At 33.6% G+C, this 19546-nt stretch overlaps 1 protein-coding gene and 1 long non-coding RNA gene across 16 annotated transcripts in view; one reads left to right on the forward strand and one right to left on the reverse strand.

Moving 5' to 3' along the window:
* LOC118681841 (uncharacterized) overlaps positions 1-8467 on the forward strand; it is a 73318-nt gene extending 64851 nt beyond the window's left edge. The window contains exons 1-3 of one of the 2 annotated variants that reach the window (XR_004977601.2): positions 2125-2188; positions 2278-3048; positions 8430-8467. This is a non-coding gene — a long non-coding RNA (uncharacterized lncRNA). Of the gene's footprint in view, positions 1-2124; positions 2189-2277; positions 3049-8429 lie in introns of those variants that run through there. The other variant, XR_004977595.2, reaches the window with a different exon arrangement.
* The window catches only part of LOC106617302 (signal transducer and transcription activator), a 30010-nt gene extending 11302 nt beyond the window's left edge, over positions 1-18708 (reverse strand). For 9 of the 14 annotated variants that reach the window (XM_070105559.1, XM_070105565.1, XM_070105562.1 and 6 more), the window contains exons 1-6: positions 2687-2819; positions 1249-2148; positions 1081-1166; positions 469-613; positions 287-404; positions 2-221 (exon numbers count right to left, since the gene is read on the reverse strand). In XM_070105559.1, the coding sequence (XP_069961660.1) occupies positions 2-221; positions 287-404; positions 469-613; positions 1081-1166; positions 1249-2148; positions 2687-2811 (1594 nt within the window). In that variant the 5' untranslated portion in view covers positions 2812-2819. Of the gene's footprint in view, position 1; positions 222-286; positions 405-468; positions 614-1080; positions 1167-1248; positions 2149-2686; positions 2820-8833; positions 8961-17414; positions 17585-17654; positions 17893-18338 lie in introns of those variants that run through there. The other 5 variants (XM_036368298.2, XM_036368302.2, XM_036368303.2 and 2 more) reach the window with 5 other exon arrangements.
* Positions 18709-19546: the final 838 nt, after the last annotated feature.

The following is a 19546-nucleotide window of genomic DNA, read 5'->3' on the forward strand; positions in this document are numbered from 1 at the left end:
CAAAGAAAATTCAAGTTATCTTCGGTTAAATTTCTTCCAGTCGCCGAACCAAACTTCGTATCCAAAGCCACAGACAATTGCGCCCAGCGTACTTTCTCTGGCACTTGGAAGGGTTCACGCGTTATATCGGAAAATGCATTATCCCAAGTGATAGTAGCCCAGGACTGTGGCTCCTGATTTCCATGCACAATCACAACAACTGGCAAAGAAAGTGTCCAGCACTGAAAACGAAAGTGAAAAATAATAAACATAAATATTTTGAAGAAGTAATTTCGTTAGTACTTACACTTATCTTGAATTCGTTGAAAACGACAGTTGTGTAGAAGAGTAAAGAGAACTTCTCGTCCATAACACTCTCGGTGCCTTTCTTTTCGGCCCGCTTAATTTTTTTCAATTGCATATTTCTGAAAGTCGATTTTTTCAGATAACATATGTTGCCAACATTTTGCACACAAAAATTGAACTTACCTAAAACTGGCTGAGAATACTCGGGTAGCTTGTTGGAATTCCATAGAGCTAACGTTATTTAAAATTTCACCAGAAGACTGCGGTGGAGCGGCGGTTTGCATATCCGAAGTGCTGTTGTGAGCGGCGTGCCGTTGGGCTTGGGCCTCTAAAAGATGGGCCAAACATTATCTTGTTAATATTGAATTTTAAAATAATTTTTAATAAGTAAGAAAAGAGTCAGTTCGGATGTAACGGAACTTTTTATATTCTTGCAATTTGCAAGACTCAAATTCGGATCCCTAATAGGTTGCATGAAAACATTTTCCACGCAATTATTTTAAAATAATAGGGACTTCCCCTTGGCCCGATTTTATACATTTTTTCAAGAAAATATTCTCTGTGAATTTTGTTAGGAGATCTCACAGATTGAGGACTATTTTCGGTAAAAAATTCCAAGGGTCTCATGATCAGAGGGCTTTGGAACTTATGGGCTGATTTATATCATCATTGACGCTTGATTTAAACAAGCTTTATAATAATATAAAGTAGAAAAAAATCGGATGAATTTAAAATTGATTTTATAGGAAGTATAGGAATTGTATTTTAATGAAAAGCTTTTCAGATTTTTCTTACCTGAGAGTATAACGCATTCTATAGTTGGATTAGTTCTGTATATCTCCAGTTGTGGGCCAATCAACCATCGTACAGCAGCGGCAAATCTAGAATGAGGCAAGCAAAATTATAATATACCTATGTACAAAATATATATACACTTGTACTTGTACTTGTATATTGACTAACCTCGTATGTGTTTTCATCACTTGTGGCGGCTGGCGTTCCACTATAAAAGCCGACAACACCAGAATTTTTTGTGTAGAACGTACATGATTTAGCAAATCAGTCAATATCGGATCCTCGCCCATCGCAAGCAGATTAGTAACGTATAATTGAATTTTAGTAATCATATCCACCAACATCTCTATGCAGCGTTGTATCTCATCTAAATTGTCATGGAATGGCGCACCATTGCCAGCCAAAGCCTGATTACGTTGCCACATTTTCAATGCCATTATCACCTGCTCTTGTATCGTATCGTATTCGTTGATAACGCGTCGCAAATCAGTGACGACAACCTTCTTGCGTTCAGATAAAATGAGATACTGTTCCTTAAATTGATTTTCACGTTCCTGTATATCTTGTGCCGACATCATTGCACGCGTTTGGTTGAAATCACTAAAATAATTATATACCGAATCCTGTTCACCTTGGAAATTGTGTATGGCCATACGCATATTCTCAACATCAACGGCTAGCTTTTGTATGCGCGCCGGCAATGCATACGCATCTTCGGCCATATGCACATCGTTGATGTGGCTAACGCCAACACCGCTCAAATAGGGATTACCTGCATTCATGCCGCCGATCCCATTTACATGACCACCAACAAGTGCTGTATTATACATGTAGGGATTTTGTGGCATTCCTTCCTTCAATGCCTGAATTTCACGAAGTAAACCGTTACGAAAGTACGTGTATAGCTCAAGGGGTGTTGTTCGTGCTAAATGTGCGCAAATTTCACGAATTTTAAACTTTAATAAACTATCACCATCCAATGTAATGAGCTTCTGTTTGAGCCCGTCGTAGAATGAGTTGACTAGTTGTTCTAAAATTTTCTCGTTAGTTGGCAATTGGTGATGCGACCTGTAAGACACAAGCGGGGTTTAGTGCACAAACGTTCTTGGTAAGTATGTATGTATATGTATTACCATATATGCAATAAATATATTTTCAAACTCAACTTTGTACAAATATATACATGTTTATTTTTAGCTCAATATCTATAGGTACATAAAATTTTAAGACAACTAACTTGGTCCAACGCCCGAACCCTTTCTGGAAGGGTCTAAATAAATGGAAGAAATTGCACATATTTCTAGTACGACAAGTACGTGTACAGAGGACTCAAACAAAAACGTTAGGTTTACGCAAATAGTAGACATATTAAGCACAAAAACACACGCACATACATACAGAAACACGTGTATTTATTTATATATGCAGCCGTTGTGGGCAAGCATTGCGTTAAATTATGCTAATACAATTGTTGTGACAAATAGGTATAAATAAATGCTAAGTTTTGCTAGATTTTGCAAGGCGGTTTACGCGCCCAGCACACACATTTCTTTTACCACTGCAGCCTATTTGCCTATAGTGCTTTTCGATTTTTTTTTTTACTTACATTATAAACTCTTCAATCCACGATGCAAATTGCACGCGTATCTCGGTAAGGCCCTTGACATCGTAGTACTGAGTCATGCGCTTTTCAAGCTCTGGAGAGCGTACGATACTCTTCCACAGAGTCATTGTGGTGAGCAGCACTATGTGTGCGTGTGTGTGTAATTAACAATTTTCTTAGTTATGATTTATATATTCCCGTTTGCAAATATAATACGTATTTTTCTTTTTTGCAGGTTATGTTTGTGTATGCTATTTTTATTGAAGCTTATGGCTGCTTATTTGCTTCGGTCAATTTACAACATGCGCTACCACAAATATACAAAACAAGGCTGAGATGAGGATGCTGTCCTGCAACCTAATTACGTATGTATAGTGATTAAATCGCCTATATTGGCACTAATGGCTGTGGTTGGAGTAGTAATAGTAGTGATGGTAGTAATGATTGTGGTGCTGATGGTAGTGGTAATTGTAGTGGGAATGATGTGCGATGTCCCTGCACGGCAATGTATGATAGCCAAACCGAATCCAATGGACACACTTCACAATCCGTAAATGTTATAAAATTGAATTTGACGTGCCCCAAAGTGTTGATGAATGGATGAAACGATTCGTTTTGATATAAATTGGTTTATTTGTTTTTAGTTTTTGTTTTTTTGGGAGTCCAATTTTCGTGCGTGCGAATTTTATTTTATTTTTTTTATTATGAAAAACTAAAAAAAAATGAATGAGGAAAGAAGCGAAATGTGGCAAATTAGCAAAGCGTATACACATATTTTCAATTAGAATTTAGTGATTTGGACAATATTAAACAAATGCAATTTATGTATTTATATGCATGCACATAAGTATGTATGTACATTCATCTTTGTTATATGGTATATGTATGTCTACAATCCATAAAGCGATATTGAAGAATTCTTATTCAAATACAATTAGTTTGTTTGTTCTTGTGTGCGTATTTTAATTACACAATTTTGACTTTTAAATTAAAAAGTTAAAAAATAATACATTTTAATTGCTACAAAATGTTAGATTTCTCCTCCATTTGAAATACTGCACAGTGCTGAACAAGAAGGTAGGTAGTTACTGCTTGTTTAAAACTCATTATAACCTTAAAAAAAATTTCATATATGTAACAGCTTCCGTTGAAATCGATGTTGCGGTTATCCATTCTGTGAAATACATTATTTATTTAAGTATGCGTATTTTTTATAACAAATGACTCTGTTTTATTGCCGCTCAATAAAAGCTGTATAAAATCGTAGACTCTCGTTAAAAAAAAAGAGATCAATTGAATGTTAAAATGGCCATTGAGTGGTCCAATTTGTTAGTAGTGCTGATATTCAAACTTGATTTCTGTTGAATTCTTTATATACATTAAGGCACATACATGCATGCATATATAATAAAACATATAGACTACAGCTAACTGAAATCTTATCATGCCGTTTCGGCAGTGCATCGAAGCATTGAAAGTATTAATAATAAATATTTACAATTAAGGTTTTCAACACAACTGCATTTTGGTTGATTCGGTATCATTCGGTATTACGGTTTTCAACTCAACCCGTCAAAAAAATTAGGTTGAAGTTTTGTCAAACTTTAACTTTTTTTGATATTACGGTGTTCAACTCTGTGCCAGTAGGGTTGATTAGAGTATTATAAAATTTCAGCTGCTACCGAGCAGTTATAGGTGAACATAATAGCGTTTATTTAGGAAAAATATGAATAAACAAGTAAGGAAGGGCTAAGTTCGGATGTAACCGAACATTTTATACTCTCGCAAAGTCAAATAGTATACTCGTTTGAGATTTCTTTGTGGATTGGCTGATATTTTCGGTAGAAGGTCAACTATAGGCACTGGGGTCCACATATTTAGTACTTAGGGGCTTAAACAGTTTTGGTTCGATTTAGACAATTTTTGGCCACAAGGTGGCATACTTTAATCGCATTATTCACGCAAAGTTTTATCCCGATACAGTCATTGTTGCCTGATTTGCATAGTGGAAAGTGAAATAATCAGATGGAATTTAAAATGGTGTTATATGGAAAGTAGGCGTGGTTGTAGTCCGATTTCGCCCATTTTTGCACTGTGACATAGAAACATGAAAAGAACGTTATGCACCGAATTTGGTTGAAATCGGTTGAGCAGATCTCAAGATATGGGTTTTCACCTAAAAGTGGGCTGTGCCACGCCCACTGTCTAATTTTGAACGCGGTTCCTATAAAGTCATCTTATACCATCTCAGAGATAAAATTTAATGTCTCTGGCGTGTTTAGTGCTTGATTTAGCGCGCTTTTAGTAGTTTTTAACAGTACCGTTATATGGGGAGTGGGCGGAGTTGCCACCCGATTTCAACTATTTTCACACCGTCAATAGAAGTGCGAAAAACATTTGCTTCTAGTGAATTTTGTTATTATAGCATTAGCGGTTTAGGAGATATGCACATTAAACCTATTAGAGGCGGGACAACGCCCACTTTTTAAAAAAAAGTTTTAACTGCAGATGCCCCTCCCAAATAACAGTCTTGTATCTTATTGCGGAGCTTAGTTATGGCAAGTTATTTGTTTTTGATTAATGGCGTTTTGTGGGCGTGGCAGTGGTCCGATTACGCCCATCTGCAATACCAACCGTCTCACGGTACCAAGAAACATGTCTACCAAGTTTCATAAAGATATCTCAATTTTTACTCAAGTTAGAGCTTGCACGGACGGACGGACGGACGGACGGACAGACAGTCACCCGGATTTCAACTCGTCTCTTCATCCTGATCATTTATATATACATAACCCTATATCTAACTCGATTAGTTTTAGGTGATACAAACAACCGTTAGGTGAACAAAACTATTATACTCTGAAGCAACAGGTTGCGAGAGTATAAAAAGAGTTGGGTTGATCTGAAGTTGAATTGCTTCAACTTCAAATTCAACCGAGTGGAGTTGTAAACGGTAATAATATAATATAAACATTAATACTTGTATATGTATACTTTGAATATATGTCGCGTCCCCGACAAGCTGGCAAAGCAAACCTGAATGTTTTATCAATATATTACAAATGAAAAGAGGAACGCCGCTACCGTTCCCGTGACAGTCGAGTATACGTAACAGAATCGGGAATGAATTTATATCCCGGCTAGTGCTCCAATTTGAGGTATGACTTATGCAACTACAACAACAATAACATATTGTGCATTTTACCACAACCGAAACGCAAATACCCGCCGAGGGGAACGCGGCCTTAGTCACAGTTTGTGGTAATAAAAAGAAATCTGTCGAAGAAACCAACGACAATAACTCTATCTAAAATTGGATTAATTATGCACACACTGAATGTGCTGAATCACATCGGGAGAGGACAGAAATATAAATATGATTAAAACCGAAGGGAAAGATGTGTGCATATTCAATATTTGTTGAATATGCACTGTTTGCTAAGATCTTGCTCCACAATTCTTCCTTCTTAATCGACCTAACGCTTCCAAACTTTTGTTTGACAATTCTTCACAAGTTCTCTATTGGGTCAGGTCCAGAGATTGGGATAGCCAGATTAAAACATCTATTTTGTTATGAAGAAACCAATTTCGTGCAAGGGAAAACATTTTTTTTTACGTTTATTGAGACATTCTATTCGACATGAGTTTTAGCGAACTTGATGCGACCGCTTCGTTGTCTCTGTGTCAATAACGGCACCTTGCGAGCTGTCCATCAATTTTATTTTCAACTAGACGTCTCCTTACTGACCGAGCACAAATTTTAACTGCAATCTCCTCCCTAATTTCGGCAGTTGAATTGAATGAATCCCGCAACTGCAAATCTACCGAATTTATCGTTGCACTTTTGTATTGAGTTGTTTGTGGTAAGAGGGCTTGGTGCACCGAATACCTTGACCTTCATTTTTCTCGCTCCCACGAATGTCGGGTCTAAGTAACCCGAACGGATCCGGATTTTTATCCGGCCCAGGACTGTCAATTCGGCACCATTCCTCGAAATTACTTCAGGAATGTTTTCAGCCGCTACAACAACAACAACCTTAATTTTTTAGTATTTTTACTATTTCCTGTTCGTCCGTGCTCCAATGTTTCGCCCTACCCCACCCATTTTACCTTAGGTGTGAAATTAATTGCACTTAATATCTTAAACGGGCATTAGTCTCTCAGTCATCTCTCTTAATGCTTTCTGATACAAAATAGTCCGTTATGTCTTCTGTTCTTATTTTATTGTCCTCCTTCACACGCTTCAAATTGACCATTGTATAAATCTATTAGGCTAGTAGGCAGGGATAATGGGATGCCCAACTCTTTCCAGTGTGAGAGCGCCTCAAGATTAGCGTTTTTTATAACATTTTGCATTGTAGCCAGATCAGTCAAAATAATAACTTTAGGGCATTTAAATTAAAATACCTAACATTTATTTAGATTAAATATTAATATACATGTATCCGTTAAACATATGCAGAAACTATTTAAACCCTTTTTTGTGATTTTGTCATATATTAAAACTTTTGATTTTTAAACTTTCAATATTTAATCAAATGAATAAATGTTTTTTATAATTTTTAATTGAAAGTCAATACTACTAAGCATGGTATCACAAAAGATTTCATCACATACATTTTAATTTCGTGTTTTCTTTCATTTTCATTGTTTTTCAATTTTTGTTAGTGATCTTTAACAGCGGCATGAAATCTCTCTGTTGACATATTTTTCTGTAGGATTTCAGTCTGGCCATCCCGCTTTTTCCAATTGCTAAACGTCAGACCTCCTGAACGTTGACAGTTGCTTGAGTTCAGGAGGTTTTGACGTTTAGCAATTGCGCTCTCATTTCCAGTGAGAGACGAGTTAGATTAGATTAGTTTCGAGGTATGCACCGCGACCTATGGTCTATTGTACCCTTCCGAGACGAGTTCGGCATCTCTTTATCTCTGCTTGTACCAGAGATTTGTGCTGCTGTTGAAGATCACTAACAAAAATTGAAAAACAATGAAAATGAAAGAAAACGCGAAATTGAAATGTATGTGATGATATCTTTTGTGATGTCATGCTAAGTGGTATTGATTTTCAATTGAAAATTTTTAAAAACATTTATTAATTGAGAGCTAATACATTTATTCTTTTGATTACGTATTGAAAGTTCAAAAATCAATTGTTTAATATATCACAAAATCACAAAAAGAGAGTATAAAAAGTGTCTGCATATGTTTAACGGATACATGTATAATAATATTTAATCTTAATAAATGATGGGTATTTTAATTTAAATTCCAATCTGGCTACAATGGAAAATGTAATAAAAAACGCTAATTTTGAGGCGCTCTCACACTGGAAAGAGTTGGGCATCCCATTATCCCTGCTTGTACAATGAAATTGACAGTATTCGGGGAATTCTCAAAAACCGATATAGCTGCAGATTTGCCAACCTTTTTTTTTTGCGCATATAATATGCCACCCAATCGTCAAACAAAAAAGTTTAACAAAAACGATGACGTTAAAAAATATTTTGCAATCGAATATTACTGGATTAAGTGTTCTTATATTTTGGCCGACACTGTATATGTACATATATAGGCTTTTATTAATTAATGTTCTTATTTCCGTATAGATGTGGTATAGATGCATTAGTAACGTTTTTTACCCTGAACAGAATATTATGTATATACGCGAACTAATCCCTCAGTTTTTAAGTTATCGATCTGAAATTTTGCACATGTCATTTTTTTCTCAAGAAGCTGCTCATTTGTAGGAAACGCTGATATATTGTTGAACCACTATAGCATGTAGCTGCCATACAAATTGAACGGACAAAATCAATTTTTTCTATGGAAAACCTTTTTATTTGACGGGATATCTTCACAAAATCTGGCATTGATTATTATCCAAGGTAACGCTGCAATACTCGAAGAAATTTTCCTGTTCGGACCACCATCGCATACAGCTGTTATACAAAGTAAACGATCAAAATCAAGTAATTGTATGGACTTTTTTTTATTTAAGAAGGTAATTATTGCTCGCACACACACACAATTGTATATTGTTTTCTAAATATACTTAATAAATTATGACTAACCATCTGCATTTAGACCGAAACCACAAATAGCAATAATATATTTTTATAATTTAATGATATTAAACAAAAGATTTATTTACTTTGGTTGCTTGAAATTTTATAAAGATGACAACACAATAATAATATGAATAATTTAAAATTTTCACTCGCTTATCGTTACTGCGCGTTGTTTGTCTAGCCCCACGTATTCGCATCCAAAGTCACTTTATAAATGCACATTAAATGCAAACACACAAATATTGGTGCATACGAGTATACTCTGATAAAGATTTAGATTAAGAAATGTACAACACTTAAAAATAATATTATATTTCGCGTTTTTTTTGTGGCAATTACTATGCATGTATGCATACATGTAAGCATAAATAATGTATAAAGCGCAAAAATATAATACTTATACGGTTTTTAATTTCAAAAACATTTATTTTTAATTCGTTCAAAATTAAATTTTAACATTTTTTGTGCACACTTTCTCGATCCGAATGCTACGCATTGAGTAGAAAATGTTTGAAAGAAAACACTCTACACTGCAGCATAACGACCTATAATGAATGCAAATCAAGAAAAGCCACACGGAATAGAATTTATACGATTTCCCGTGAAAACGTCGTTTGAGCTGGAAAAAGTCATACGCACCGTCTATAAGCCTTGAAAGTAAAACAATTTCGAAGGGAAGCAACAGGCAATGCAACAAATACAATAAACACAATAAAAGACGTGACTAAAAATATAAATAACCTTCTCAACAACAACAAACAAATAAATAAATAAAATTTGACCGGTGAGACGAATGGAGCGGACAAGCAAAACAAAACCACGAAAATATACATACATATGTACAAGTATATAAATATACGAAGATAAGTGCGTATGCGTAAGTTTAAACAGTAAGATAGGGAAAATAAGAAATATTGTAGGCTGCACGAATCTCAAACGTATATATTTATGTGTTTGTATGTAAGTGGCCTGAAGCGATAAGGATCTGCCTAAGACTACATAAAGTAGTGGTTTCAAATGAACGCAATCCGTGCAGACGTTTAAACATTTGGGTTGGGGGAAAAGTGAAGATAATTTTCTAAGCCAACAGGTAGGTCAATTGTAACTTGAGCAGAGCGCTGCATGCGTTGCATTTTTCGTTTTATTTCCGCCTTTTAGCCGCCGGTTAAAACCTGTTAACGAACGTTTACACTGCTCAAACTTAGCGCTAAGTAAATTTGTATTGTAGATAAGGTTGCAGATACATAGGAATGTACATAGATTGCTTACGCCTATGTAATCGTAATGTTGGAAGCGAACAACAAACTCTCAATTGAAGAAGAAAAGTGAAATGTGTTCATGGCGCCTAACGCTGGCATTGAATGAATAAATGTAATATTTTAATATTTTGCAATTTCAGGGTTAACCCAAAAAATGGCAATTGTGCTGTGAACAATTGCTGAGGCAGCAAAAAGAAATTATAATATGTATGTATTGTATATGAATCATCATTCTAACAGATATACAAACACATCTTTATTGTTGTACAGTTTAAACACTAAAACACTAATATAATAGCATATTTTTATTGTATTGACTACGGTAACTCTGGTTGGTGTTAAGAACTTAGGTCATCGACGTCAACTAATTAGTAGTTCAAATTAGCTGCTTTGACGAGATTGGCCGTTAGGAACAAATGTTTAAGATGAGCAATCATTTGATAAGGGTATCAACAAAAACGTGTTCGTGTGTGGAAATATTTGTTTGCATATTTGATAACGCTAGGCAAAATTGTAGGGAAGAGCACAACACTCGCACTAATTTTAGAAATACTTGTAGCACATGATACTTGTATATTGAAGAAATAAAGAATATAAAAATTATGATTGTTATAGCGGTAAAAAACATTCACAAAATAAATTAAAAGAATAATGCCGAGTGGGTAGTCCTACACATATGTACATGTTCGATTCTTCTGAGCAAAGGGAATAATAATACTAAATTTGAAGGCAGTCGTGCATTTCTCCATATTAAATACAATTCGTATAACTATTTATATTTTTACCTTATTTTTTCGAACAAGTTGTTTCGGGCTCAAAGCAACAAAAAACTCTGTAAAAAAAAAAACATTTAACGTGCATATGATTGTCAGGTTTTGCATTTTTTAAAAACTCTAACCTTGCACAACTGTTTGTCGGAAAAATATTTTCATATTTCTATGTTTGCGTTGGTTGTTCTTGATAAATATTTCGAACACGTCTGTATGTAAATGCGTGTACTCAATGCAGACCCGACTACCTTGGGAACGTTAGAATGCAAATAAAATATAATATTACGTTACCAAAATTGTATGTGTGTATGTTACACATGTACATATGTATGTACATTCGTGTAATACCAAAATTATATTTTATTTATTTATTTATAATTTTTAACCATATAAATTTGGTGATGGATCACATGCGTTGCTATGCTGAAAGAAATCAGATTCGAAAGATTATTTAATTTCGCAGAATTTATGTCGTTGAACCAGTTTTGAACAAAGTTTTCAAGCTTAACATATCAGTAAAGAACATGGCATATCAAAGAACTTTTGATCGTAAGAGAATAACGACGTCTAGGACACACGTCAAGCATCCAATGGATTGAACTTAAGCTAAAATTTTGGAAATGATTGATACAAATATTTATCGATAAAAAAAATAATGAATTTTCAAAATCTAAACCAAAAATTGATATTATTGGCTTTGAGACTGATTTATAGACATAAAGGTCTAGGTCAAGGTCTATTCTGGAGAAGTAGAAGTTTAACCTGCTACAGTATCCAGAATGAAGTTGCGCAAGGGTCACTCTTGTTTCACGCGGCAACTAGACACTTGCTCTGCAATAGGTAGTGTTTCAACTCCAAGAACGCCATTCAGTGGGGGGGAGTCAATGAAAATGTTAACAGCTCTACTGTGAATGGTCAGTATATTGGTTCAGGTTGTCGACGTGTTGGAGAAATAATCTCCTGATTTTCCTTGGAGGGGGTTCCGCTTCAAACAAGGCACGACCATCAAATTTAATTTCGCGAGAATCTAACCATGTTTGGATCGGTAAGTAATAAGTTAATGCAGTTGGACAAACTGGACGCAGTGTGCTAGTAGTTTAGGAGTTTACCTCGGATAACTACATATATTTTATATATGTATATAGATATAAATCAATTCATAAACAAGAGCTGAAGTTATATTTTATTTTGGAAAAAATATACAGGGATATACTTTTGTTCTAGTAATGCATAATTGAAAATAACTAATATTTTTTTTAAATTTTTTTTTTAGTATACATTTGAAGAAGTGAATATATACACACATATGTATATACAACACTTAAATGCATAACTGCACTTTTCAATACATAAACATATGTATATGCAAATACATATGTTCATATATTTGTATATCGGTTGCAAATTTATTCGCATATATATGTATATATATATAATAATGATTTGTGAAATTCCACGGCAGACGAATTTCCAAGAATGTCAACCGGCGAGCAGAATCTTTATGCTGCATACACAAACAGCTGTCAATTATTAACTGGTCTTTAACATCGATACCCATCCGAAATGGGGGAAAAGAAAAGCTAACTTTGCATTATTCGATGACACCCATTCAGCTGGTGTTATAAACAAATGCACAGAGTTTCGTTATATACAACAAGGAAAATCAACATACTACATATAGATGGCAGTTTACTGGAAGCATTCAACAAATGATATGCAAAATAATAAAGTTTGCATATACGCAAATTTTAAGAGTAAACTGAACTCATTGGAATAACAAATTAGCCACTGATAAATATCGGAAGTGAACAATGAAATTATTCAAGTAAATATTGGTCCAAACCAGGGTTGCAAATAATGCATTCAAAAAATTTTGAGTAAACATGTGAATTAAAATTTTTGTTTTATTTTATATATACCGGACTTAAAAAAAAATTTAGTCCCGCTTACCGGATTACAAACAAAAAAAATTAATCTCAACTACCAGATTGAAAAATTTTAATGTTAAGCAAAATAATAATTCATTCAAATACAAAAATTACTATTTTCGGGAGCCCAAATTTTTGAATTAAAAATTTGCAAACCTGGTCCGCACAGACGCTACATTTGTAATAAAATTGAAATGGGAAAAATATTATTTTAATTTTATAAGTAACAAAATAGTACCAGTAAATATATTTAAATGTAAATACAAAGCGGAATAAAAAAATTTAGATATTTAAGTTTTTTACTCTTGTTAATAAAATCTATATGCGGGCATAAATGTACATATAAAGTATAAAATTAATTGGCTTTATATAATAGATTTTACAATAAGTTCATAAATACAGTTGTTTACTTAAATAGCAATGCGAGTTGGGATATGCTTCAATGCAAAATATATTGATTTGAAATTTTGCACACGTCTTTTTTCTCCTCAAGAAGCTGCTCATTTGTCAAAACCACCGATATCGGACCACGATAGCATATAGCTGCCATACAAACTGACCGATCAAAATCATATCCTTGTATGAACATTTTTTTGTATGACGAGATATCTTTGTCATGGTATAGGGTGCGTTCAAGATGGCAATCACGACAGCAGTGTTGCAAATTTGTCGAAGTAGCTCGTACGCAGCCATATTGTTTAATACAAAGGTACAACCGCCGAAGGCAGCTATATGCTATAGTAGTCCGATATCGGACGTTCCGACAGATGAGCAGCTTCCTAGTGAGGAGAGGACGTGTGCAATATACAAACGGACGGACAGACAGACGGACATGGCTAAATCAACTCAGCTCATCATGCTGATCATTTATGTATATATTTTATAGGGTCTCCGTCGTTTCCTTCCGGGTGTTATAAACTTCGTGACATACTTAATATACCTTGTTCAGGGTATAAAAATATATGTGCATACAACACGCATACTACGTTGGTGTGAAAAAATGTACTTATACTCACTTCTGCTTTACTTTTATTTAGAGGATTTAATTGTATTGTTACTATTAATGTAAACTTATACTTGTGTACTTACATAACTATTTTGCATGTATTTACTTTGGCTTTATCGATTCGCTTCAATGTTTATTTGTTTACTTGCTGGATAGCTGATATGGCTAGAAAATTTGTAAGTACAGCAATTGCACCTGTTACAGAAATATTCCACTGTATTGAAAAATAATCCTTGCATTCCTACTCAATTATCAATAATGTATGCTATTATTAGAAAGGTTTTTCGTTTGTAACGGTAAATTATAACTTAAAGCAAGTAAGGAAGGGCTAAATTCGGGTGTAACTGAACATTTCATACTCTTGCAACCTGCAAAGATTAAAGCCGGGGAAATATGGTGAATGGATTACAATCAAATTTGGTATCATATTAAGTTACTTTTAAGGCCATAGACTTACTTAGTTTTATTACTACATTTTACTTCCCGGCATCGCAAACGATACTAAAATCATTTTGGGCATAGAAATGGAAATGCTGATTGCTTTAATTTTTGACATTGCTCAGGTATACTTGAGAATTTATTTTCAAGCAATTTTATAAATATATATATAAACATACATATGTACGGTGTAAAGTCAGCCAGACGTTTCAAAATGTGAATGTCAGTTATATTGGGGCTAAGGCAAGTTTTCGCTAGATTTCAGTCATTTTAGGCACAAAGACAAATTGTTATTAGAAAAACACGCTTTGGTAATTTCATTAAAATAACAAGCACATTGGCCGATATATGTATGTGGTATAAAGTCAACTGGAAGTTCAAAAGGTTTTATATTAGCTCTATGGGGGCTAAAGGAAGTATTGATCCGACTCAACCCATTTTTGACACGAGGGTATATTAGTCAGTCATAGGCACTGGGGTTCACATTTCCGGCAGACCTTAGATGACATACCTTAAATTAAATATTTCTGCAAATTTTTATACCAATATATTAATTAGTGCTTGAATTTTATACTGGAATTGAAAAAATCAGATGGAATTTCAAGTTGTGTTTTATGTGAAGTAGGCGTGGTTAATGTTTTAGTTTGCCCATTTTCGCATTGTAACATACGAATATCAGAATAATGTTACCTACCGCATTTGGTTAAAATTGGTAGAGTAGGTTCGGAGATATGTGTCCATTACCATGCACATTTACCAATTTTGACTCCTGCTCCTATAAAGCCCTTTTGTGTTATCTAGTACGTAAAATTTAATGTCTCTGACGCATTTCGTTATTGATTTATCGCAGTTTTAGTAGTTTTTAACATGACCGTTATATGGGGAGTGGCCGTGGTTTTCATCCGATTTCACATATTTTCATGCAGTAGCAAGACTAGTTTGGGAGATATATGCATTAAACCTATTTTGTAAATTAATTTGCGTTTTAGTTATGGCAACTTATAAGTTTACGATTAATGGCGTTTTGTGGGCGTGGCAGTGGTCCGATTCACTATTTTGCCAAGGAACACGTGTATTAAGTTTCATTAAGATATCTCAATTTTTACTCAAGTTATCGCTTGCTCGGACGGGCAGAGAGACAGTCACTCGAATATCAACTCGTCTCATTATCTTGATCAGTTGTATATATGTACATAACCTTATATCTATCTCGATTAGTTTTAAATGATACAAACAACTATTAGGTGAACAAAACTATTTTACTCTGTAGCAACGTGTTGCAAGGGTATAAAAAAGATTTACCTAAAACAACCCAACTGAAATGAAAAATTCAGGAAATCACGACGGTGTTAATAATTGGAAATAAGGCCCAAATATATTTATTTATCTAAATGCAGCTATAAGTACAAGTAAAAGTATAATTCTATAACACATTAAGTACCTACTATATTTGTTAACTATGTGCTAATCAATATTTTATATTGACGCATTACAGAAAATCCCAAAAGCGGCAATTTTATAGGAATCTGATGTTTTTGATAACCCCACCGCTCCTATTTACACAAACAAATGTATTGACCAGTATATTTTGCACGGAAGTATATAAACATATACTATGTAGTAAGAATATATTTACAATAATTACAAATTAGCTTTAACACACATTCGTCGAAACTCAACGTTTACATTCCGATAATTATATTCTAATCAAATAAACGAACTGATAAAGGCGAACTTTACTGGAATTAAGTCCGTACCCACGACAGTCGGATCTACGTAACCGGAATGGACCCGGATTTTTATCCATCCAAGAACTATCAACTCGGTGAAAATAAAATATTAGTAATTACTTGCAAATGTTCTTGTTTCCACTTTTTTAGTATATTGATTAGAGGTACTAAGTGATAAAATATTAGGGTAGGCTAATTTCTACTATCAAAGTTAGTTCCACACAATGCTTATGAATTCCTTATAATTTTCGGACATATAATTAGGAGGTTATTAATACATAAACACTTACTATATATGTAGTGTGTATTTTGTGTGCACAAATTAATGGATGATTGTTTTATTTTTTATTTTTTTTGATTTTTTGAATTTGAATAGAAATGTTAAATTCATTCTCATTTTTTTCGCAGAAACATAATGCAAACAAAAAATAACTAGTTCTGTAATTAAGCGCCAATAACAGCAATCCTAAATTATCTAACTACGAAACTGAGCGGCAAGAAATTGTGTTAATGTACAAAATATGTAAATTAAATAACGCAATAGAGTGAACGTTCATGCAGGCCGCGTTCGTTTTAAGTATTCGCGCCATACAGCAGCAAGCGAATTGGAAAGACGACTTCATATAAATACGTAAATACATACAGACATTCATATTTATATTACTCTCATATAAAAGCAAACGGGTGTACCGACATTGCCAACCATATAATTAATACAATTTTAATCGACTATGTTATAAACAGTACCTCGCTACCACCCTCATATCAACCAAGTAGTGAAATTTTTGTTTGACTGTGTTTTAGTGGCAACGAGTTGAGCAAGTTCTTAGAGGAAAAAATCATAGTTGTTGTAGTATTACAGAAAACAACAATAAAAGTCGGCAAAATTTATGAAACATACATATTTCAATATAATTATCCCTATGAACTGAATAATATTGGTAAATAGATATGTATCAAATGATGAAAAGGTGCAGCCTCGACAAGAAATATTAATTAGTAAAAAAGTAAGAACTCTGATTGTTTATATTATCACAATTAATATAACCTTTAACAATTCCATCACTTATCCTAAGTGATAACACCACGAGTTGTTGTAAAAATAGTGAATAATAGAAGATTTACTCAAAGCGTCATGAAAACCAGACATATTACAACGTAGTACGTCCATATATTCACATGCATAAATGTATACACGGATGATTTTTAATAATCACTAATTGTGGCAATTAATTAATATTATATTAAGTAGCTCAGTTCGCGATAAAATATCGCATATTGTTAATACACATGGTTCTAACAGGGAATTCATAAGTTTGCATATATCAGACAACAAACTTCAATGATTTAAGATATCACAAATGTCACACAATAGCATAATAACGTAGCTTTTTGATATTAATAAATGATAGCAAAGTTTTCGTACAATTTGTTTCGGACCGTTTTATTGTATGTACTTATTTTCCAGTAACAGTTTACACACCAATGGTTATTTGCAAAGGTAGAAACACAAAGCTTCTTATTTGTTCTTACATTCAGTTCACGGTTCTGTTGCATCAGGCTTCTCTGACGACGTGATATCGGGTAAAATATTTATAAATATGTATACCATTGTATATCAACACAAACAGCCTCCTATGCCCACCTTCTTTTTCAGACGTTTTCAGTCCTAACCTTTCATAAGAAATAGTTGGTATATATACCTACATACATAGGTAGAACTCCTGGTTTATTTTTAAAACATACTTTTTCACATCATTTGTTCTCACTAACCTTTTCAACTATAAAATTTTGCTCATATATCGCGTATTAATAAACCAATTAAGTTTCGAAGCTTTCAATATTATAAATATTTTTAAATTTGTTGATTTCTAAGCACTCTAATTATTTACCATAAAACACAGTTGCATTAAAATTCACTAATAAAAATTAACTCGGGAACAAAATTTACGACGCATGAAATAGCCGAAGTCTTTTAACGTTCTGCTCTGCTATCGGCGTCATATGTAGTTATTTTTATCCACACGTTTGCATTTCGATGTGCGATGCCTAATGTGGCCATATCAAAGGTAGATTCAATATTATACATTTATCTATAACTAATTAAATTACTAATGTTTAATTTATATTAAATTAACCACTTCTGAAAATCTAAATCGAACTTAAACTCCTGCTACTTAACAAAATACATTCACTCTCAATTTTCATTAATTCAGTTTCTTAATACCTTAAAATTTAATAAGATTCTAGTAGTGCCTCCTAATTAAACTCATTGAATGATTCCACTCATTGTAATGAGTTGTTAACTTTAAATTTATAAAAACACTCAACATGTTACTTTTTATATTTAAAGGGTAAATGGATAAAACATCGATAGATGATCTAAAAATTGTTTTATCATGCCTTATCAATTTTAACAGACGTGGCACCTCTAATCCATATTGTCGGTCAACTCACCTACACTTTTCACTGCAACTCGTTTTGTTTGTTGTTTTATCGGTGACTTCTTATCTCACGATTCCTTCATGTATGATTGGGGTACGCTTATGATCCTGCATCCCCTGGCCAACGGCAACAGCTTTTTCAAGGATTTTTTGTTTAACATACAAAGCAAAAGCGCAACACGTTGATCTACTATCATGTAATGCAATATAATATTTAAGCCCTACATCAAAACATTTCCAAATAACACTTTCACCAACGGTTTATAACATGTTTGTTAGAAACTTTTGAAATTATAATGCACTTGAATAATATCTAATAAATTAATTTGCAAGCCAACGAAAATATTTGCAAACGCAATGACGGCTCTTACACACAGACTCTTTTGACCCTCGTTTTCGTCAAATTCTCTTTTGGTGTCGCTCTGTGCATTCACACGAGCAAAACGAATCCAGCAACTCGAGTCTAGTTTACCTGCATTCCTTTTCACAAAATTTTCGTAAATATTTGTGCGGTTCGACTGCGCAACACTTAGAGCGTGTTGCATATTTCATTTGTATGTTGGGATGATGGTCTTACATTTTGCTTGCAATGAATTACCATGAATATGGTAGAACAATATGCATAATACCTACCCGCTTAATAGTTTCAAAGAAATACTTAAGACGGGAATTCCCTAATCCACTAGAATGTATTGAATATCCGCCACTAATATTTTTAAGGCCAAATTTATAACAGAATCTTCCTAAACTTTAAGTATTAAAAATTTATAATTTCTTTAAATTGAATTTTGAGTGCCTTAATATTCTCCTTATTTAGAATTTTTCAAAATATTTCTATTATTCTATGCATACATATTTGAATATTACATACAAAAAATAGATAACAGAATTCAAATTTGTGAACGAATTTATTTGAAACCGAGCGCTCTTGCAACTATTCAAAGAATTTGAAAGTGAAAAGAACAAGAACACAAAGCGACACCACACGAACACGAGTGGCACGGTCCCTTCGTCTTTCCTCGTCGTCCCCTCGCCTTCAATAAACCGGTTTGGGTTACAAAAGAGTCTGTGTGTAAAAGCCCAGAATCGATATATTTTACACTAGTATATTGTGAATGGTAGTGCACAGAATGATGCCACTTTCCATACTTTTAATAAATAATACAAACTATAGTAATTCCTCCCAAAATACTCAGATTTTAAATTCAATAAATATTTATT

Source organism: Bactrocera oleae, chromosome 2 (genome assembly GCF_042242935.1).
Source record: "Bactrocera oleae isolate idBacOlea1 chromosome 2, idBacOlea1, whole genome shotgun sequence".
Taxonomy (NCBI): domain Eukaryota; kingdom Metazoa; phylum Arthropoda; class Insecta; order Diptera; family Tephritidae; genus Bactrocera; species Bactrocera oleae.